The 18,618-nt window shown below is 46.4% G+C and overlaps 1 protein-coding gene across 1 annotated transcript in view; it reads left to right on the forward strand.

The window, feature by feature from the left end:
- Window positions 1-7,822: 7,822 nt before the first annotated feature.
- Kdm5b (lysine demethylase 5B) overlaps window positions 7,823-18,618 on the forward strand; it is a 71,335-nt gene continuing 60,539 nt past the window's right edge. The window contains exon 1 of the mRNA XM_074048624.1: window positions 7,823-8,212. Within this exon, the coding sequence (XP_073904725.1) occupies window positions 8,009-8,212 (204 nt within the window). The 5' untranslated portion in view covers window positions 7,823-8,008. The remainder of the gene's footprint in view (window positions 8,213-18,618) is intronic.

Genomic DNA, 18,618 nt, shown 5'->3' on the forward strand with positions numbered 1-18,618 from the left:
CTCCCACGTAACTAAGATTACAGACATGAGCCACAGGTGTCTGGCTTCCCAAGAGTTCTTTAAAGGATTAAAAAAATTACCTGTACAAATATTCCTGGCAGATAGCAAGCCTCAGTAAATGCTAGCTCTTCTATGTGAAGAATAACCACCATTTTCTTTTATTGGTGAAAAAATCAAAAAAATTTTTTTATTATTCATATGTGCATACAAGGCTTGGGTCATTTCTCCCCCCTGCCCCTACCCCCCCCTTACCACCCACTCCGCCCCCTCCCTCCCCCCCACCCCCTCAATACCCAGCAGAAACTATTTTGCCCTTATTTCTAATTTTGTTGAAGAGAGAGTATAAGCCATAATAGGAAGGAACCAGGGTTTTTGCTGGTTGAGATAAGGATAGCTATACAGGGAGTTGACTCACGTTGATTTCCTGTGCGTGTGTGTTACCTTCTAGGTTAATTCTTTTTTATCTCACCTTTTCTCTAGTTCCTGGTCCCCTTCTCCTATTGGCCTCAGTTGCTTTTAAGGAAAAAAGTATGCACTTGAATTCACTTTGTACACTAACAATAAAAATTGTCTGGGGAATAAACCCCTACCACCATTCTTCACCACTTTCACCACCACCTTCCTTCCTCTCATGTTTGTGAGGTCTATCTCCCCTATCCCAAAACCCCCACTCAAATTGTACTTTTGTTTTTTAGTCTGTATGACTCTCTTCTTTTCCTCTTTTCTATTTCTTCTTTTATTTTATTGTTTTTGCATTTACTTACGTGTGTATACATTGTTTGTGCTACTTCCCCCTGCCCCACTTGAATTGTACGTTTGGATTCTCTCACAGATGCACACCACCACAACACTCTCAGAGCCTTTCTGTATATGACCATCGCATTCCCACTTCTTGAGGGATTTGGAGGAAGCAAAACAAAACAAAACAAAAAAAAAACGAGGGGCAGGAAAAAACAAATTTAAAAGGTCTGATACCTCCCCAGCGTCCTCATCGACACTGCAGTTAGGGGCAGGCCATCTGCCATACAGTGCTTTATTTTTTTTTAGGACTGGGTTGGAATTCAGGGCTTCAAATTTGCAAAGCAGTCACTCTACTGCTTGAGCCACACCTCCGGTCCATTTTTGCTCTGGTTATTTATTTATTTTTGTGGTGCTGGGGCTTAAAATCAGGGCCTTCACCTTGAGCCACTCCACCAACCCTTTTTGTGATAAGTATTTTTCAAGATAGGGTCTCGAGAACTATTTACCCAGGCTGGCTTCAAACCCCGATCTTCCTGATTTCTGCCTCCTGAATAGCTAGGATTACAGGCATGAGCCACCAGCACCTGACTGCTCTGGTCATTTTGGAGATGGAGGTCTCTCAAACTATTTGCCTGGGCTCTCCTGGAACCTCAATCCTCCCGATCTCAGCCTTCCAAGTAGCTAGGATTACAGGCATGATTCACTGGTGCCCGGCCACAGTGTTTTGACACTGTACGTTCTGGGTGTGGCCTCTGATTTAGCTGGAAGTCAGAGTGTTCCTCTAAACCTGAACCGGATCCACGGGGCAGGGACGGAGAAGAGTACCTCCACTTCAGCACTTTTCCCCTGGGTGGCTCAGCTGATGCTCCCTTAGCAACCCTCATGCCTCCTGAGGAGCAGGGGTTCATCCTGCTGGCCTCTCCTGGCAGGTGCCGAGGGAGGCTCCACACAGCACACAGTCTGACCATTGATTGGTCCATACACTGTGTTTGAAAAACATGATCAAAGACTGAACATCTAAAAGTTGGGAGAGCTTATGTAACAGCCTAAGTAATTGGCTCCTCCTGAAAAAAAGGGAACTCGCTGTACCCTTGGACATGCATTCTCTCCTCTCCATAGACTCCTCTGGCTGACTTCACTCATTTACTTGTCTGGCCCCTGTAGGCACTTGAGGCTGTTTTTTTGTTTTTGGTTTGTTTGTTTTTTGGCGGTACTGGGGTTTGAACTCAGGGCCTACACCTTGAGACACTCCACCTTTTTTGTGATGCGTTTTTGAGATACAGTCTCATGAACTATTTGCCCCGGCTGGATTCAAACTTCCATCCTCCTGATCCCTCCCTCCTGAGTAGCTAGGATTACAGACTTGAGCCACCAGCGCCCTGCTGCATTTGCGTTTTTAAGCTGTTCTATGTCAGGTCTTGGAAAACCTGAAGACTCTATACTAGATTCTTGTCTTATGCTTAGCACCTGTTTGGCATAAAGTGCTAAAAAGATGAAACACAAAGTGGCCCCTGGATTTGATGGCTACAGGCAAAGGTTGGAGAAAAGACAGAATGTAGACAAGTGAATTAGAAATAGTGAAACACAAACAGAAGAGCTAAGATATAATTGTCGATTCTGTATATAATGTAGACCATGTTTTGGGGACTTAGGACACGGGAGGGAAAGGGGCTGAAATACAGGATTAAATGGGTATTGGTAGGGAAGACTCACTGTTTGTAATTCATCAGGGATTTATAGAGCATTGGAACATGGAACAAACGCCAATAGGGACTGTGAATGTGTAACCTTTATCATACATGTACATATAGATATATGAGACAGAGAGAGACATCTTAAGGAATTGGTTTACCAATAGAAATTTATTTTCTCACAATTCTGGAGGCTAGAAAATCCAAGGTCATGTTGTCAACATGACTCTCACCCCCCAACCCAGGATTCTTCCCTTGGTTTGGGGATGATCTTTCAGTATGTTCATGTGGTCTTCCCTCTGTGTCGATCTTCTTGAAAGTTGCCCAAGCAGCAGGAAAAAACTAACCTCAGAACAGTATTTTTCAAACTCAGAGTTACAATCCATTGTGAGTTACAGAATCAATTTGGGTTCAACCAGCATATAGGTACATCACTGTACAGGGTAAGCATTGTTTTGTGACATTTTTGTTGCTGTTACTATGTAAACAAAACCACTGGAGACTGCAAAGTTTAAAGCCACTAGCCCTAGAGGGGAGTCAGTGGATGAATGTTGTCAGGTAAAGGGGCCGCTGGTAGATCTGAGGTGGGGCCTCTAGTCCTCTCCTCAGCTTTGAGAAGTCAGCCTGGTGTTCCGGGAGGATCAAAGGCAGGCACGACGATTGCCATTCTAGTCCCAGCTCTGCTGTTATTATCTATGTGATTTGGGCTGATTAGCCTTTCTGAGTCTCAATTTCTCCATCTGAAAAACGACAATGCCTCCTACTTCACAGGGCTGATGTGCCTAGTAGACTGTGAGTTACTTCTGGCTGGTGGCCTTGTCCTATTCACATCAGGTCAGGCAAAGGTTGGAGAAAAGACAGAATGTAGACAAGTAGACAAGTATGTCCAGTCCTTCACACTATCACCCCTTTGTGCTTGGGAAGAGAAAAAAGGAACTAGCATTTAACATTAGTATGTCAGATCCTGTGCTGGACACTCAGTGTGATTTGTTTGGATGTGGAATTTCAAACGGGGCATGTTAGATGCGGTGGTGCTCTGTAAAGTTCTGACATACTGTTGCAGCTGGTTCCATCCGGTTAAAGACTTCCATCCCAGATATAGGGAATTCCAAACATTCCAGCTGTCCAAGCCCATAGAGTGTGCTGAGAAGGGCCTCTCAGCCCAGAAACCTGAGTTAGGGGTGCTGGTGGTAACCACAGGATGAACAGAGACCAGGGGGTTCCCTCTCAACCCCTCTCAGTAGCCCACACAGGATTGCTCCTTGGGACTCCCAGGTCTCTAAAGTGGCCCAACCGGAATGGGAAGAAACACGCCCTGAAGCCTGGTGTGGGTTACCCTGCCCCTCCCAACCCCTATGAACAGGGCTGGCAGCACCGTGGGAACTTGCCAGTGCCTGACCCATGCGAGGGTCTAGCCCTTTGGGCCCCACACCCAGGTAAACCAAAGCTGAGGACTGACAGTGCAGTTACCCTGGATCTCAGTAGGGCTGAGTCAGCAGAGAAGAGATTGTAGGACTGAAGAAGGGGCTGAGTGTGTAGCTCTGGTAGAGCTCACTGGAAGCCCTGGGTTCCATTCCCAGCACTGTGTGCGTGGGTGGTGGTGTGGGGAGAGGAGGGTGATGCGAGGAGGGGGGAGGTAGGAAGAGGAGATGGTGAAGAGAAGACACATTTAGTTACCTCCCCAACACCCAGACCTAGCTTCCCAAGACACAGAAGCCCAGTGATGTGAGCTGCAGCCCTGGGTGGATTAGAACAGGGAAGACATAAGTCTCACAGAAGAGACTAGTCCAACTGAGGATGAGCGCAGAGGAGGAGGGGGCGCTGGTTCCAGATGGGAGAGGACGGGTTTATCTCAGTTGTGGCGTTCACCCACTGTGTGGGCTCTCCCACCACCCTACCTCCGATCTGTTGTGAGATTCCTTTCTGCCTCGTGTGGGCAAGCACATTCTTCTCCTTGTCCAGCCCAAAGCTCCATCCTCAGCCAAGTGGAGCCACACAAACTCAAGGCCATTTCCCCTCGGTTTCAACAAATACTTGTGAAGCGTCTACCACGTGCCTGGTGCTAGAGACAGAGATTATACTTCTTTCCCTCTAGCGGCTTACCATCAGGGTGGGGTGGGGATAGGTGGAGAGGCAGGGACACTGGCGGAAAAAAGACAAACACCGAGGAATAAGTATGGAGTGAAAGGATAACAAGACGTTGTGGGAATACACAAAATAATTCAGGGAGACAAATCCCATGGTTTTTGGGTTTCCTCATGGGATAGCTAACACCAAATATTCCAGGGCAGCAGAGGTGGTGAGTTGAGATGCTGGCATTGAACTGGCGATCAACAGTGCTGGGAAAAAGAAGGGACGCGGCGCAAGGCGGGGGCACAGATCCTAAGTCAGGGCGGAAGGAAGGGAAGAGTGCGGGCGACACCGGGAGCCCTGCAAAGTCTTCCGAGGCGGCACGAGGGGGCGCGAGGGGGTGGGGAGCGGGTCCTACACGTGCGCTACGTGCTGCGCCGCCGCCGCCCCCTCCCCGGCCGCTAGGGAGCCGGACCTGCCCCCCTCGTTCCGTGGCTCGGTCTCGGGGCTATGCCGCTGGAGGACCGGGAGGGAGGAGAAAGTCATTCCCTTAGTTTGGGATCCAGGAGCGTGGTCTTCCCATCACGGCGACCGGAAGGAGTGCAGGGAGCGCCTCATCAGCCGGCGGGCGAATTGGGGGCGAAAGCTGCAGATCGGGGGGTGCGGGGCTGGGGGCATGAGGTGTAGGGGCTGAGTTGGCGGGATGACGATGGCGATCCCTAGAAATGGACAAATGGAGGTGGTTGGGGGGACGGAGGCCCGGGCGGGGGCGGAGTGTTGTCCAAGAGTAAGGAGGGGGTTCCTGGAGACGTGGCACTCGGAGCGGGGCTTGGTTCCGCTCAGGCCGCCTGGGCTGCAGCCCCGCTTTCCCTCGGGAACCTGGACCTGGCCCCGCCCAGGCCTCGCTCCCAGCCCTCCGGGAGCCGTGGCCGCGGCACCTCCTGGCCGGGGTTGTCCAAGTCCGGCCTCTGGGGCGTCCAGCCGGCCCCAGACAAGACAATGCGGCCCGGGCCCCGCCCCCGGAGGCTGATGCGGCCCGGGCCGCGGCCAATCACCGCGTGCGGCTAGGCTCTTTAAAAAAAGAAGAGCCGGCCGCGGTGTGGCTGTCAGCTGGAGAGGGATCCCTCCGCCCATGTAAACACACATCATAAAGGGCAAGGGGAAGCGTCTTCTGCGGGCGGGGGAGTCGTCGCCTTCCCAGAGAGACCTCTTGGTCCCCAGGTTTCCCTCGCCAGCCTGGCAACGGCTCCCTCCCTGGACGTTACCTCGGATCTGTGCGGAGCCTAACAGCTGCTGCCTGACCTGGGAGCAATAGTATCTCATCACTTAGAGTCACTACCGGAAATGGAGGAAACAGGACTGCGAGACCTTGAGAGTTGGGAGCGAGCGGGAGTCTTAGCACACAGTTGAGAATTGAGAAATATTTTCTTAGGCTTGTTCCTCTGTGCCCTTCAGTTAAATAATAGTCACGGTTCATGTATGTCTAGAGTTCTTCTCCCTGCTTGTAAGATGTCACCATCAAGGGTGAAAATACTGCTCTCCAAGAGAGCACATGACAGGAAATCAAGTCCAGCAAGACCCTCCAATGCACACAACGCTCAGGGCAAGAGCGACAAAGATTTCTCTTTGGAATACTATTATGAAAAAATTTTCAAAAATTCAGTAAAATTAAAATAATTGAAAGCAAATTCTATACAGGCTAGCTAGATTCTACCGCTACAAATGACTTGCTGAATCTCGTTCTCTTACACTGAAGATTTTTTTCCTCTAATAGGATGCCACCTGTCCCTCTGCTTGCAGGAAAAGGTTTATCCAGGTTCCAAAGCCCTAGAGAGCTAAGAAAAGGTGTACCTTCTCCAAGGACTGCTCCAAACTCTTTTGAAGGCCAAGTACCTCTGGGAAGTTTATTAAAGAGGAGTTTCTCTTTCTCTCTATCCTTCCTTCCTTCTTTCCTTTTCTTTTTCTCCTTCCTTTCTTCCTTCCTTCCTCCCTCCCTCCCTCCCTCCATCCCTCCCTTCCTATCCTTAAGGAGAAGAGACTTCATTCCTCTGGGTAAATCTGAAAGCAGGGTTTGGGTGCCATTGACCCCTCCTTACAGAGGCCCTGGCAAACAGTCCTTCCATGGGTTTGGCTGCCTTTAGGATAAAAGAGGTCATTTCAGTGTTGAAGTTGTACTTTTTGAACTTCCTTGTCTTTTCTGGGGCTAGACATTCTCTTTTCCCATTAAAAAAAGTGCTTCAAAAGTGTTCATATTTCTTAGTTACTTAACCTCTCTGTACCTCCATTACTTGCTCTTCAAAATGGGGATAATGCAGTACCTACCTGGTCCTGCTCTAACTCAGTGAGCTAATGTACACCAAGTGTTTAGAACCCTGCACACACAAGAACATTACATAAATAATGGCTATCACCCAGTTCTGATCTCCCCCTTCAGACTGTTGGGTATCTCTACCTGGATGTTCCAGAGACACCTCAACTCAACATGTCCAGAAGTGAACACATTATCTTCTTTCCTAAAACTGTGTCTTCTGTCTAGTATAATCTGAGTGAAGTTTCCAACAATGCCAGTGGGTCAGCATCCATCTGCACACTTGAATCATGCTTAGTACCTCCATCCCAGTTTGTCCCTCTGTCCTAATTTTATTTCCTACATAATGATGGGTCTTCATTTAGGCCCATCATTTCTCAGCTGGATTATTTCAAGAGTCTTTTACTTCTCTCAAATTCAACCTGGCCTATGGCTGTGCATGACTTTTTCTTGCAACACTCCCTTTCTCCCAATTTCCATCACTTAGAAGTCACATTGATTTGGTCAAACTTCATCTTCCTTATTTGTGACATGGGAATAAGAGTACTTGCCTCACCAGGTTGTGGTGCAGGCTGATTAATCATGCAAAGCACTTAGTTCAACGTCTAGGATATGCAAGTGCTTCAAAGTGTTATTACTGTTATCACCACTATCGCTTCTCACACCCATGCTGTTCTGAAGTTCAAGTTGTTCCCTCTACCTGTAGTTCCAACACCCTTTCTGTCCCTCCTGGGTTTTCTAAGTGTACACTTCAATCTTGGCACAGTGTACTGACATGAATGAATGATCACCTTACAGGTCTCATTCTCTCCACCAAGATTATTAACTTCTTGAGGGCAGGAACTCTTGGCGTTACAATGGTCAATAAATATTGGCGCGACTGAACCATAAAGCTAACTCCATCCCCACGCAGAAGGCCCCGGCCCCTCCCGATGAGGGGGCGGGGCGGGGAGCTCGGCGCGGGGGTGGGGGTGGGGGTGGGACTCTTTTTCCTCGCCGTGGCGGCGGAGGCGCACGGCGTGGGGCAGAGGCAAGACGTCGTCGTCGGAAGGCTGAAAAAGCCCAAGGTGCTGCCGTTGCTAGTAGAAGTCGGACTTGTCGCCCGAGCCGCGCGTCTGCCGAGGTCTGGGACCGAGTGGAGCTCGCAGCCGCGGTCCCGGAGCCCACCCTGCCCCCCGCCCCTGCCCGACCCTCGGTGATGGAGCCAGCCACCGCGCTGCCCCCGGGCCCGCGCCCGGCGCTGCCTCTCGGGGGCCCGGGCCCGCTGGGCGAGTTCCTGCCTCCCCCCGAGTGTCCGGTCTTCGAGCCCAGCTGGGAAGAGTTCGCGGACCCCTTCGCTTTCATCCACAAGATCCGGCCCATAGCCGAGCAGACTGGGATCTGTAAGGTGCGGCCGCCGCCGGTGAGTCACGACTGCACCCCGGATCCTGCTCGCGGCCGGGGGAGGTGGGAGCGAGGACGCGCGGGGCCGGAGGCCCGAGGCCCGAGGCGCGGGGGGCGGGGAGCGGTCGCCCCGCAGGCCTCGTCAACTTTGGGGCTGTCCAGAGGGGTCGGAGTTGAGGCGGCGGGAGGAAGGCGGAGGGCTCCTCCCGGGTGGGACCCTAGGAGCCCTGGGACAGCGGGGCTTTGGCGGTGCCACGCCAGGGCCGGGTCGCGGCGGGGCTCCGGCGGACGGGTGCGCGGCCCGACCCTGGGGTTCGGGTTCGGTTCCGGTTGGAGCGGTGGCAGGGGCCGGGCCGGTCGCGGGGGAGTTTCCTCGGGAGCCCGGCGGAGGCGCGGACGGGGAAGGAGGGCCGTGGGCCGCCGGCCGCGGCAGACTGGTCCTCGCCTCCTTCCCCGGGGTGCGGGGGTGTGTGATGGGGTGGGGGTGGGGGACTTGCGAGTTGTCGTGCGAAGAGGAAAGTTTTCAATATGGCGGCGGGAGCCCCTGGTCCTTTGTGTGGTGGCGGCGTCGGCCCGGAGCGGCCCTCACCTGGGCGCCCCACCCTCCAGACCAGGGCACCCCTCACCCCTTGCTCCCTTGGCCTCCAGGTGTCCCCCGGGCCGGGGTCGAGGAGGGGGCGGCCGGCGCTGCCCGGGGGCGGGGAGGAGCCGCGGGTCTCAGGCCTGGAGCGGATGTGTTGCGGGGGGCGCAAGGGTCTGGGGGGACACTTTTGGGATGATGGGGGCAGGACCGGCGGCGGCGGCGGCGGCGGTGGGCCCCGGTGCCCGCCTGCGCTCGCCAGCGCTGCCACTCCGACTTCTGGCCGGGCCCGGCGGCTCCCCAGGGAAGCCCAGTTGTGGTGGTGGGGACGTGGTGTAGGGGGAGATGTCAGGCGACTGGACCCTCCCACCCCCCTGCAAATTGCCTCCCACTTTCCCCGGTCCCCAGCCTCCCCGGGCTGAAATACAGCCACCCTCTCAGCCCTGGGGCCCGGGGGCTGTGAGCCAGGGGTGGAAGCTTCTGAAACGGTCCCCAACGGCCCCCAACGTTCGCTGGGGACAGCCGGCCAACTCCTGCCCCGGCCCCCGCCCCCAACCGGCGCTGGATGCGCTGCGGCACCCCTGCTTTAAGCCCACCTTTCGGGATGGTCTGAGCGGAGTTGGCCTGGACGACGGTTGGCCGGGCAGGGACGGTTGGGAGGAGGTTTAACTGCCTTTCCCCCTGTTGGAGAATTGTCTCCCCTGCCCCCTCCCCCAAAAGGGGCAAGGTTCCTCCCCTCCCCCCCACCGGCCCCTTCCTCCCTTAAACTTGCTGTTTGTAATGACATTTGAAGTTGCAGGGGTTGTGTGTGTAATCATTCTGCTTTGGAAAAGCTGTTTTGAGGGAGATCCCTGAAAAAAACCTTCCTTATCCCAGCCCCTTCCCTACTTCCCCACCCCCAAAATTAAAAAACACGGACGCCATACTTTAGTTTTTCTTGGATAAGTTTGAAGATGGAGATGAAGCAGTGTCTCAGAAAATAACCGGCCAGCTAGTATGGGGGAGGTGTGCGAAGCAGATCCATTTCTCGCGGTGGAGTGGCCGAGGTGGATTATTGTTGCTTAGGGAAGAAGTACATTTCTCTGAGAGTCCAGTGGCCTGCAGAAGTTACACCCCGGGCTGGTTAGAGCCCAGGAATAGGTCGCGTTTCAGACATCTAGCAGTTTCCTCCTTCTGTTAGGTGCTAGGAAGGATGAGTATGAATATTGGACATTTGTATTCATGGGATTTTATTCGGAAATTAGACCACTCGAGTAAGTTCTAGGTAACCAGAATGTGAGGAGTTAGGTTCCTGGGAGTTGTCCTCCATGTTGGTATTGTGGTATATTAGGGTATATCCTTTATCTTGCTTGCTTTGCCTCTTATAGAGACCCGTTTCCCAAAAGATAGTATGGCTCTAGTTAGTTTGGGCCACCCATTTCCTCTTCTGGGCCAGCAGATTAATAGCAGTCTTTGCAAAATACGCGTTTGTATTGCCTTTTCCCACTCTGAATGTCAGACAGACATGATGGCCACCATTTTGTATTGAGAGACTATGTACTACAGCCCGAGGAAGGGGGTAAAGAGGAACAAATAATCTCAAACATAACCAAGTGATCTGTTTTGGAGACCTCCTTTGTGTGGAGGGGCTTGCTTCCTCCTTTGTCTTACAAACTCCTGTGCCAAATGGAAAGAGTTTGGGAGTATTTGCTGTTGATATAACCACAAAAAGGGAGATCTTTCCAGAAGTTGTAGCTCTTGAGGAGAGGGGTCTTGGAACAAAGGCTTCTCTTAGGAGATGTAAACAGTCTTTGTTTTAGAAACTGTTTTGTTTTAGCAAAGCTAACTGTGAACAAGTGGTTTCAGAGAGTTGAAATATAGGGGGGGAAAAAAACCTTTAAGAAGTATGAAATATTTTCCATGGTGTGATAGCTGCATAATACCTGTTTCTAGATGATTTTTGGAACACCAGTGGCTACATTAAAAGGAGAATTAGGGTTTTTGGTATTTTACTTGTTAGTAGGTCAGGGGGAGAATGAAAGCATTTGTTTCCTTTTGTTCTTACCTTTGTATCTTTAGTTAATAGTACTTTCATAGCTTCAGTTTATAGCTGCTTTCTTGGCTTATGAAAACTTCGGATGTTTGCATGACTTTGGGTGCAAAAGGGATTTATGAAAATACAGCAAGGTAAATGTGATAAAAGGCTATATGCAAATCCCAAGTTTAAAAGGAGTAATCTTTGTTTCAAATTACATCAAGTATATAGGATAAGCAGGCTCATTTTCTGAGCAGAGACCTTTGTAAACTTTAATCTATTTTCTAGTTTTGATACCTTAAAATGCAAATTTTAATTTCTGTCTTGATGTATTTAGTTGTTTACAAACAAATGGTATTTTCTCTATTACTTTGTGGTATTTGGAAATGATTAATTTTAGGGTTGTAACTTAGTAGGCAAAAAAAAAAAAAAATGAAAAATAATTCCTGCTTAGTAATGACTTTTTTGAACCTCCCGGGTTTGATAGGAACATATTTGATGGCTTTAATAGCTATCTTCCCTTAAACATCTTAACTTTTGGCCACAGGTAGGCAGATTGCAAAACACTCTTCCTTAGCGATATCCAGAAGTGAGAGATTGAAACCAAATCCCCTCGATGGTACAGTGGACACATTTTTTTTTTTTTTCAGCTTTAACTTCCTGTGGTCACTGTTTTGCTCCGTTCATCCTTACAGCCAAAGTGTAAAACTGTTTTAATACAGTCAACAGCTTTTTTTTTTTTTTGCAGTATGGGTTTTGAACTTAGGGCCTCACACTTGATAGGCAGTCACTCTGCCATCTGAGCTACTCAGCCAGTCATTTTTTGTGGTGGATATTTTCAAGATAGGGTCTGGAGAACTATTTTGCTCCACCTGGCCTTGAACCTTGATTCTCTGGAGTAGCTAGGACTACAGGCGGAGCCACCAATGCCAGCCTACCTGTCAGCCTCTTTGAGTGTGCTTACTGGTTCCACCCCTAGAGAATAGGGAGGGACTTAAATACACAGTCATTTATCTGGTAGAAGTATTAAAATGACATGGAGCTCAGCTATGCCGATCCAGCATAGCAGTCTCCCTAATTTCAGGTTTGACTTTGGCCTTACTCTTACTTTTAGTGTCATGGAATCTTTCTCTAGTTTTTCTTTGGCCACTTTAAATCTTTAACATTTGGAGAAGAGGCTTATCAGTAGGAACATCCTTGTGAAGGAAGAATATATAGCTACTTAAAAATAGCTTTATAAGTGCTAAATAAAAGTCATATGCCTTCTAATGCACCAATTTATAGTGTGCAATCAGAGGTTTTCAGTGTGTTTACACAGCTGTGCAACCATCATTAGAGCCCATTTTAGAACATTTTCATTTCCCCCAAAAGAACCCTTGCACTCACAACTGCTTAAAAAAAATTTTTTTTTGAGGTGTAGGGTCTCACTATGTAGCCAAGGGTGACTGAACCCATAATCCTTCTGTCTCAGTCTCCCCAGTGCTGGGATTACAGGTGTATGCTACCATGTGTAGCCTCAGTAACTTTTTTAAAAGACAGATTTATTAGGACTGTAGAAAAACTTGTTAGGAGTTTGGATTAGTGCTTGGAGTTCTAGGTCACAGTTGTCTTTGTTAAGCAAAGCGGACGCATACTTTATTTGTTGTAGTCTTTGAGTGGGTAGTTACATCAATTTGACTTTATCAGTGGTAAATGGGTACACTCAGAGCCAGGAACATAGCTGTCTAGTTGTAATCTTAGGACTTTTAAAATGATACTGGAAATAAGTGAGTCAGCTAAAGATTCTTTTCCCCACCCCCACTGGGAAAATTTCTCTTCCCATGATGATAGGATATGACTTTAAACATGCAATCCAAGTCGTTTAAAGAGCAAAATGAATAGAGATTTGCCTTTGAAAAGTGTTAATTAGTATTCTCTATTAAAGCCAGGGTTTGATTGTTTCATTTATAAGCTGATAAAAAAGAGAATTATTAACCCTTAATTTCACTCTTTGTGTGTAAGGTACTCAATTTTCTTTATGGTCCCTTGGCCTAGGCTTAGAGCATTCCTAGTTGATAGTTAGCGATAAACTTGTTTGTTTAATTTGGGGGCAATCGCAAAGTCCAGGCAGAATTCTGCCAGCAAAGGAATTTTGTTTTAGAAAGATTAAAAAAAAAATTGTAAACTACTTGATTAAAAAAGTTGAACCTGTCTTCGGAGCTGTCATGGGATTCTTTTGTCCCCTCTTGTCACCTCATTGTTGTCTTAATTGGTCAGGTTGGCAGTAGAAGAGCCTACACTGGCAAAATGAAAGTGTTGGTTCCTAGTCTTTGGGTTACTTGAAGCCTACTGTGTACCTCTTTCCAATTGCCAGATCTAGGTTTGAGAAATCACTAACCTAGGAAGGTGTTGCTTTTCTTTTTTTTTTTTTTTTTTTCAATTTTTTTTGTGGGACTGGGGTTTGAACTCAGGGCTTAAGCCACACCTCCAGTCCTAGACCTTGGTTTTGGCCTTGCCACAGTACTTTCAGCTTGGTTTGTATCAAAATTGTGTGATTTTTCTTTTTCTGAGAGAATTATTTGTTCTCTGGAAATTATGGCTATTTAAAGTGCAGATTATTACCAACTACAAAAGAAATTCAATTGGTGGAATGTGTGTTAGGATTGGGGGAGGCTACACTTTCTGAAGTTTCTATAGGTTTGGGTTCCTTGAAGAACCATCAGAGGCATACTGGGGAGTCCTTTGGGGCAAGTGGGTGGCTGATACTTTGGGAAAGCCATATTCCTGGGCTAGTACCACTAACTTGTGATTTCTTTCTGAAGTTTGAAGAACTAATAAACTGCTTTTTAAACTGAGTTTTGAGACATTGGTTATAGACATGAGAATTGGATGCAACCTAATAAGGATTTAAGTATTCATTGACTATTATGTCCTAGCTTGGGATTAAAAGCCTTAATTTCTGCCATTAGCTATTGGGTGAGTTCTATAGTAAATGTGCTTTTTTTTTTTTTTTTTTTTTTTTTAAATAGCAGCACTGGGGTTTGAACTCGGGGCCTTGTGCTTGCTAGGCAGGCACTCTACCACTTGAGCCGCATCTCCAGTCCTGAATTTGCCACAGTAATGCAGAAAACCTGCCTCTAGGACAATGAGGCATTTCAATTCCATAATTGTAAGATGTTTGGAATAAACGTGGAATTTAACTACGTTCCTTTCCCCTCACCGCGGTTTACATAGCCTTTCTTTTCCCAGAGATAGTGTTTTGGTAGGTTGCCCGGGCTGGTCTTGAACTCCTGGTCTCAAGTGATCCTCAGCCTTATGACTTGGAGGCACTAGAGGTGCCTAAACACCTCCTAAACACCATTGTCACATCCCTTTACACATTGCCTTCAAGTCGCCCATTTTTAAAAATTCTTTTTAAAAAAATCACTTAAACTGTTTCTGGATAATGTTAATTATTTTGTTCTGTCAGAGATATTGTTACCAGGGTATAAATTAAAAAATGTTTATAAAAAATTTCAAGCATACAAAAGGATAGGAAATTGTGCCTTTAGTTGTTTCCTAGATATAAGTGCAGACAGAGTAGCAGCACTGGAGTTGAGAGAGAACTAATGACCTTTAGTTGTGCAGAACAGCTGGGCCCAGGCTTTGTCCTATTCATATTATGTAGGTGACATTTGGGCAGTTCAAGAGTGAGCTATCTATTCTTTGGTGAGTGATGGTCACTTTGCCCAGTTATGTGGATTGTATTTCTCAGTTTTAGTCAATGGCTTTGTTGCTTTGGTACACATTTTTTGGAAATTGTAAAGAAATTTGACCAGCTTCAGGCCAGCTCTTGGCTCATGAAGGCATGGGAGCAGGTAGTGGGTGGGGGGCATTTCCTGCTCGCTTTTGTATTGGCCTCAAACTCAACTGTCTGTCCATCTATTTGTCATCTGTGTATCGTCTATCTCAACTTTCTGTGTTAGGATGGGGCCTCCTGGTCAGAGTGGGTTGGGTATTTCACCTGACAGAACAGAGTTTGGAAGTCAGGAGTAACTAAGAAACAGAATGCAGCCCCTTTCTGGAAAAGGAGTTTTAGAGAAGTGAGACTTAGAAGACTCTAATGAATTGTTGGTTAGGTTGCCAGGTTCACTTTTCTATACAGAAGCGTAGTTTGACGCTCAGCATTGGTGCTAGTTTCTGCTAATTTTTATATGGTAGCAAATATTTCCTTTAAAATGGGTAACTTAAAAATTAGGTTGTATGCCAGGCATGGTGATGCCCCGTGGTATACCCAGCACTTGGGATCTGGGGCAGGAGGATGAAGACTCCATGCCAGCCTAGGCTGCATAGAGAGACCCTGTCTCAGCCTCCCACCCTCCCAAAATAGTAACTAAATGAAAATTAGGTCATTTAAAATGTTTTCTACAACTAATCCTTAAAATGTAAGGGCTTATCCCTTCTAAAATAGTAACTTTGTTCCTTAGATAAGAGATGCAACCAGACAGATTATGTAGTGAATGACCTTTTAGAATTTGTTGATTCCACTTCAGTTGGTAATCTCTTATAAAATGCTATAAAATTTAAGGAATAGTTTACAGGGATAAAAATTAGTTATTAAAAAGAATCACGTATATGTATTTTGCCTCTTGAAAGCCAATGTCTTAGCTGGGTGCTGGTGGCTCACACCTATAATCCTAACTACTTAGGAGGCAGAGATCAGGAGCATCTCAGTTTGAAGCCAGCCCAGGAAAATAGTTTGTGAGACCCTACCTCAAAAAAATCCAACACAGAACAGGGCTGGCAGAGTGGCTCAAGGTGAAGGCCCTGCCTGTGTTTAAGCCCTAGTAGACAGAAGGGAGTATTATTTCTAGATTTTTAGAAACAGGTGGGCAAAATTTTGAATTTTAATTCCATGACCTTGGACAAAGTTGATTTACCCCAATGTATGCCTTCTCATCTGCTATAAGGGGATTTGACACTGACCTCAGGCTGCTGTCTAGTGAAATTAATTGATGGGTTGCAAGAAGCTTAGATCCCAAAGCTTTATTTGCCTATTGCTAAGAAGAGTCTGGGACAGATTTTAGTGAGACAAAGGTTAGTGCTAAATGCATAGTCCTCATTTTCCCCTCCAGTGAAGGAATTTTTTTATGCAGTGAAACTTGAAACGGCCAAAAATTTAGCATCAAAACTAGAAGATAGCCAGGCATGGTGGTACACAACTGTAATCCCAGCACTCAGGAGGCAGAGGCAGGTGGGATTGAGAGTTGGAGACTAGCCTAGACTACACAGCAAATTCAGGGCTAGCCTGGGCTATTAACAAGACTCTGACTCAAAAAACACAAAACTAGAACATATAGAATGTAATCTTTCTGTTATATTTTATTTTTTGAAACCATCTTGATATGTAGCCTGGGCTGACCTTGAATTGGCATTCCTCCTGAGTGCTGAGATTACAGGCATATTCCGCCCGACTCCTTCTGTTATTATAGATGAAGCTTTTCTGAACTTGGATCTTTAAAAAAAATTAGGTTTTTAAAAATTAGGTAATAGCTATTATAAATTATTGCAGAAAATGCAGGTATATGTGTGTCTTGTGTGGTGTGCATATGTAGGCAAGAGTTTGTATTTGGTGCACTTTGTGTTAAACTATGGGATGACTGGCTCAGTGAAGCTTTGCAGATGGATGGAAGGGCATTGTCCATACCTAACAAACAGTTTAAATAGTCACAATTCATCCCTGACAGACAGGACCAGCAGACTGAGTCTTTTAATCTTTCTGAGTTATCCTACTTATAAAGTGTGGGAAAAATAGACAAGGTGGCAGGAAAAATGCTTACTTTGATCTCTGAAAGAGAAACTTCAGCTGGGCGCTGGTGGCTCACTCCTGAGTTCAAATTCCAGTACCACCAAAAAGTAAATAAATAAATAAAAGAGAAACCTCAGGACAGAAGCAAATTAAATAAACTTTAAAAAAAAAACAAATGAAGGTAGAATTTACATAACCATAAAAAATTGAATTCTAACCTCATAACATTAGCTGTTAGGTAGACTGGCGTATACTATGTTTCCACTATGACTTTAGTGTGACTTTTGAGTGTGTTAGTCTTGAATCAAGCAATTTATTTAATAATAACGTTCTCTAGATGTATTAAAATGCTTCTCAAGGATGCATATACTAAGATTTACGTTTTCAAATGTTAGGTGTTTAGTTGGGAGCGGACAGCTAGGCTTAAGATTTCTCTTCCCAGCTATGCCATTTGTGTGGCCCTAGGCAGATTTTTGTGCATTCCTGAGTTAATTATGAGTTAATTCTTGCCATCTAACAGTCTTGGCCAAATTGTGATGTTCAGAGAACTAAAGTCTCAACCTAGTGTGTGTTGAGCACTTGGTTGGAGCTTTTTAGTAAACAAGGATTCCTGTGAGACATTGCTGTACACTACAGGCTACAGAGGCTGAAGTATAACCATTTTACTCTAATCACATAACTCCAGAAACAAAGGACAAATCCCTATCAAACCCACATAATTACAAGGTCCTTAAGGCAAGATCCTCCCAGTTTTCTGTGTGGTTATACCAACTCATCATTTGGTGATATTTAAACCAGATGGTAACTTCTTGTCCTTGCCAGTCTCTGACTTCAAGAGAAGAGACACAAAGGGTAGGCACTCTTAGGATTTGTACTCTGGTGCTGTTTTATTTGTGGGGGCAGAGTGTGGGGGTGGAGAATGAGAGAGGTGTGCATACAGAATTTTTGGAGTATAGTCTCCACTTTATAAAACTCCAGGTATTTAAGCTTTTTCCATCTCTGAGAAGGCTCTAACCCAATATTATGATGCATTTGGGGCAAATTGAGAACAGCCACCAGATTTTCCAGTGGGAGGCTGGCTTCAGGGATTGATTTGTGTAGGGTGTGGGTTTGGGGTTTTTAAAAATTGTGCTGGATGGCAGCCCATTTCTCTGGGTCCCTCTACAAATACTTTTTTTTTTTTCCCTACTGTTAATCTTATGTCTTTCTTATATTTCATTTGTAAAAATATCTTTGACTTATATGATGAATAATTGCTCACCAAGATTTTTTGAAGGGAACAGGGTTTAGAATTTGATTTTGGATTCTAAAATAAATTTGTTTTTTGAGTGGGTGGTATTAGCCAGCTAACAAAAACTAATGAAATTTTGTGAAAAGAATGCTTAAGTAAGACTCACAACATTGGATTTGAGGTACGTGTTATTACTTACATGCTACCCTTGAGCGCTTATGCTTAAGAGGGTTGTGATGTTGCAGAACTTTATTCCTTAGCCTGAGTGGCAGCCCTTCTTTATATATCGAGGCCTGAAGAGTTAGGTGAACTTGCCCTAGGTCCCCTGACTAGTAAATAGTGAAAGTAGGATTTAAACCTCAGCAGTACAGGTCCTAAGTTAGTGCTCTGATTGGGGTTATTTATTGCCTTTTTTGTAACCATAATGTAATTGTGACTAGTCACTTACATACCTTTTTTTTTTTTGGTTTGAACTCAGGCCACTCCCCCAGCCCTTTTTTGCAATGGGTTATTTTGAGATAGGGTCTTACAAACTATTTGCTCAGGCTGGCTTTTGAACCATGATCCTCCTGATCTCTGTCTCCTAAGTAACTAGGATTTCAGGCATGAGCCACTGGTGCCCGGCTGCTTATATACTTTTTATCCTGGTATGCTACCTTTTTTTTTTGCTTTGTCCTTGCTGCTGAGGTTACTCTGTCTTACTAAAGGAACAGGCTGAGAGAAGTTCAAGTTGCTCAAGGTGACGTACTCTGTAAAGGACAGTTTGGGGATTCTAAACCTTGGCCTTTTATTCCCAAGTTTAGTGCTTCTCCTTCTAAGTCATATACAGTGAC

This window comes from Castor canadensis, chromosome 11, assembly GCF_047511655.1.
Source record: "Castor canadensis chromosome 11, mCasCan1.hap1v2, whole genome shotgun sequence".
NCBI lineage: Eukaryota > Metazoa > Chordata > Mammalia > Rodentia > Castoridae > Castor > Castor canadensis.